Raw genomic sequence first — 3,761 nt, forward strand, 5'->3', positions numbered from 1 at the left:
AACAAAAAAAAAGTGTTAATAATTGATAGTTAGTCAATTTTACAACATTTTCAAGCTATGTAAACGTAAACGCAAAGAATGAAATTATCTAGCGGTTATTGAAATTGGTATGTAAAGTTATAGTAAACATTTTTATTGTTGTTTATTGACATAAATGTTATCAGTGGCAGAACGAGGGAGGGTCGAAGAGGGTCGGCCGACCCTCCCTCGCTGGAGATTAGAAGGAACCAGTGCTACTCCATCACTGGTCCCTCTTTGTGTCGACCCCCAGCAGATCTGCTGGGGGCTGCCATGAAACCAGTTGCAGCGCGGCGCTGCAACTAATTTTTTTTAGGTTTTTTTAAAGAGCCGAACGACATGTCGGTTTGCTCTTTTTTTAATTTTTTTTCTCGTCCAAACGATTAACGAAACGACTTGTTGTTTGGATTTTTTAATTCAAACTGAAATAGACTTAGCTGGCAGGTCTGTTTCTTTTCCACTTTCCTACGAATCAAACGATTTGTTTGATTCATTCAGCAGCTGCCCCCTTTTCTTATTCCTTTTTCTTATTCCCTTTTCTTTTCTAAACCCTAATTATTAAATTGAGTATTTTAACTCAATTAATCATTCTATGCCATTTACACCATTATTTATGCTCAATCATAAAAGGTATTGTAATTTTTTTCTATTTTAACCTAATTGTTTCTATTTTCATAATAATTAATTAATTATCTAATAATAATATAAAATTATATCTTTGTATGTTATATATATTGATAAAAATGTCAAATAGCGGGGTTGATAAACCTTCAACATGTAAATCTTTGTAATTAATTTATATTTTTAATATTATTTATTTATTTAAATTAGTGTGTTGATGATAATTTTTAGTATATTAATTGTTATATATATGAATTAATTTGGTTGTTTTTTAGTTTTTATGTATTGTATTAGTGAATTGATGGATAAAATTAATTGTAAAATTATTGTTGATCCTGGGCTTCGAATGTCTATTTATGATTATGATGTGGGAATTAGAGATCAAGTTAGAAGAGAATATTTGTTAAAGGGTCCGTGTCAATCATATGGTCATAATTTTCCAAAAAAAAAAAACAAGCAACAGAAATGAGAAATTTTTGGAGGCATGGTTCAAAAAGTTTAATTGGTTGGAATATAGTGTAGAGAAAGATGCTGCATTTTGTTTGAATTGTTACCTGTTTGCTAGTTCAGGTTCAAAGAGTGACGCTTTTACAAAAAAAGGATTTAACAATTGGAAAAAGGCAACGGAAAGTTTTAATGACAATGTTGGTGCAGTTAGCAGTGTTCATAATGACGCAAGACGTCACTGTGAGGTTTTTGAGATTCAACGTCAAAGCATTTCCCATACTTTGACCACTCAAAGTCGTGAAACGGAAAATGCTTACAGAACTCGTTTGACAGCAATGTTAGAAGTTGTTCGCGTTCTTCTTTGGCAAGGTTTAGCATTCCGTGGTCATGATGAGACTCTTGACTCTTTACAACGGGGGAATTTTCTTGAGATAGTGTCATGGTATGCCAAGATGGATGAAAAAGTTAGGAATGTCATCGGTTGTAATGCTCCTGGAAATAATCAAATGACATCTCCCAAAATTCAAAAAGAATTAGTTAGTTCTTGTGCCTCACAAGTAACATTAGCCATTCTTACTGAACTTGAAGATAAGAAATTCTCCTTACTAGTGGACGAGGCTCGGGATTGTTCTGTAAAAGAACAAATGGCAGTGATGTTAAGGTTTATGAATAAGAAGGGTGAAATAATCGAAAGGTTTCTTGCCATTGAGCATGTTAGTGACACTTCATCACGTTCTTTAAAAGCGGTTGTGGATATGTTGTTTTCTCGGCATAATTTATCTATTTCTAGATTGTGAGGTCAAGCATATGATGGAGCATCCAACATGAGGGGAGAGTTTAATAGACTGAAGGCACTTATTCAACGAGAAAATCCTTTTTCTTTCTATGTCCATTGATATGCCCATCAACTGCAGTTGGTGGTTGTTCCTATTGCAAAACATATTCCAGTTGTTGCTGAATTTTTTACTAACATCAGTATGATTGTTAATATTGCTGGTGCTTCTTGCAAAACAAGAGATGAATTGAACAAACATAGGGATGCTGACATTTTTGAGAAATTGGAGACTGGTGAGCTTACTACAGGAAAAGGGCTTAATCAACAGACTACTCTTACAAGACCGGGTGATACTCGTTGGGGTTCACATCATGCCACTTTAGCCCGTTTGTTATCTATGTAGAGTTTAGCCTTAAATGTGCTTGAAAGAGTTTATGAAGATGGAATTGAACCAGAGCCGAGGGGAAAAGTAAGTGCCTTGATTAAAATTGATGGATGACTTCCACTTTGTATTTATTCTGCATCTGATGCTTAAATTATTGGGTATAACAAATGCATTGTCGCTTGCCTTGCAACATAAAGATCAGAATATTATCACTGCGATGAACTTAGTAGAAGTTTTGAAAGTAGAGCTACAAAACTTGAGAGAAAGTGGATGGGATGCTTTGTTACATGAAGTCACCATGTTTTGTAACAAGCATGGCATTGTGGTGCCCGATATGGAAGATCAGTTTCTTATCCCAGGACGGTCTCGTAGTGCTAGGCACTTGGTAACTTGTTATCATCATCATCATAATGAGGTTTTTCTTCCTGTGATTGATCTGCTTACTATTGAGATGAATAATAGATTTTCCGAATCTAGCACTGCATTATTAAGGTACATCTCATGTCTTGATCCAAGAGACTCCTTTTCTAGATTTGATCAACATAGTTTGATTTGCCTTGCTGAACTCTATTCTGATGATATCTCTGCTATTGACTTGCAATTTTTTAGAAATGATATAGATGCATACATTTTTGAAGTAAGAGAAATTTCTAATTTTACTAGTTGTGAAGCATAATACAAACCGGGGGCAAGAGCCGCATAATTAGAATACTGATCAAAATTAGAACACAGACCAGAGGCAAGAGCCATAGAGTCAGAAGAATGACAGAGTCACAATCTCCAGAGGAATTAGAAACAGAAGCAAGAGGCAAGAGCCACAGAAAAAGAATCAGAATTCAGATTGAAGTCAGAACACAGACTAAGAGCAAGAGGCACAACACTAGAATACAGAAGACAGACAGAGTCGCAACCCCTAGAGGAACCAGAAAGATAGGCAAGAGCCACAATATCAGAATAAGCTCCGGAAGCATGGTAGGAAGAACATCGAGAATCCCCAGAGGAACCAGAAACAGAGATAAGAGCCACAATATCAGAATAAGCTTCGAAAGCATGGTAGGAAGAACACCAAGAATCCCCAGAGGAAAAATGACCAGAGTCAGCGGGAATGAGCTCCGGAAGCATGCCGAAGCCTGATATAAAAGAATTAACAAAATGGAAAGAAGAACACCAAAGAATGACGGGAAGACGTCAATCCTGATAGAAGAGAAGCAGCAAAATGGTAAGAAGAACACCAAAGAATGACTGGAAGACGTCAAAGAATGATAGAAAAACATCAGCAAAACTTCGAGCAAAGGAGAATCTAATATAGGGATGTCATTGGATCATGTCTGCATCAGTCCAAATAAATTTCAGACATTTCTGTCAATTGTGGAATAATTACGGAATCTAGGCATCCAAGCAAGAGGATGGCCTTCGGGACGGTCGAGGGGTGCTGTCCCTTCTACAACCCAAAGAAGTACCAGACAGGATAATACCAGGCGCCTACACAACCGGGTAACCCTTGGGCCGTCCAAG

The 3,761-nt window shown here is 36.6% G+C and overlaps 2 protein-coding genes across 2 annotated transcripts; both read left to right on the plus strand.

Annotated features, from left to right (window-relative positions):
* The first annotated feature begins 761 nt into the window (after positions 1–761).
* On the plus strand, positions 762–2,264 carry LOC126668368 (uncharacterized). The gene is made up of 4 exons (XM_050361574.1): positions 762–795; positions 915–1,049; positions 1,210–1,799; positions 2,001–2,264. Exons 1-4 carry the CDS (start codon positions 762–764, stop codon positions 2,262–2,264), a joined length of 1,023 nt encoding a protein of 340 aa, XP_050217531.1.
* Positions 2,265–2,352: 88 nt separating this feature from the next.
* Positions 2,353–2,922, plus strand: LOC126668369 (uncharacterized). Its single transcript, XM_050361575.1, has one exon. It carries the CDS (start codon positions 2,353–2,355, stop codon positions 2,920–2,922), a length of 570 nt encoding a protein of 189 aa, XP_050217532.1.
* Positions 2,923–3,761: the final 839 nt, after the last annotated feature.

Source organism: Mercurialis annua, linkage group LG2, assembly GCF_937616625.2.
Source record: "Mercurialis annua linkage group LG2, ddMerAnnu1.2, whole genome shotgun sequence".
Classification (NCBI taxonomy): domain Eukaryota; kingdom Viridiplantae; phylum Streptophyta; class Magnoliopsida; order Malpighiales; family Euphorbiaceae; genus Mercurialis; species Mercurialis annua.

Excerpts from the sequence above, each read along its gene's own strand:
- LOC126668368 (XM_050361574.1), top strand. The coding sequence starts at position 762 with ATGTCAAATAGCGGGGTTGATAAACCTTCAACAT. Across the intron at positions 1,050-1,209 it reads AAGAGAATATTTGTTAAAGG|GTTCAAAGAGTGACGCTTTT; the intron begins GTCCGTGTCAAT and ends TTGCTAGTTCAG. Across the intron at positions 1,800-2,000 it reads GGTTTCTTGCCATTGAGCAT|TTGGTGGTTGTTCCTATTGC; the intron begins GTTAGTGACACT and ends CATCAACTGCAG.
- LOC126668369 (XM_050361575.1), top strand. The coding sequence starts at position 2,353 with ATGGATGACTTCCACTTTGTATTTATTCTGCATCTGATGCTTAAATTA.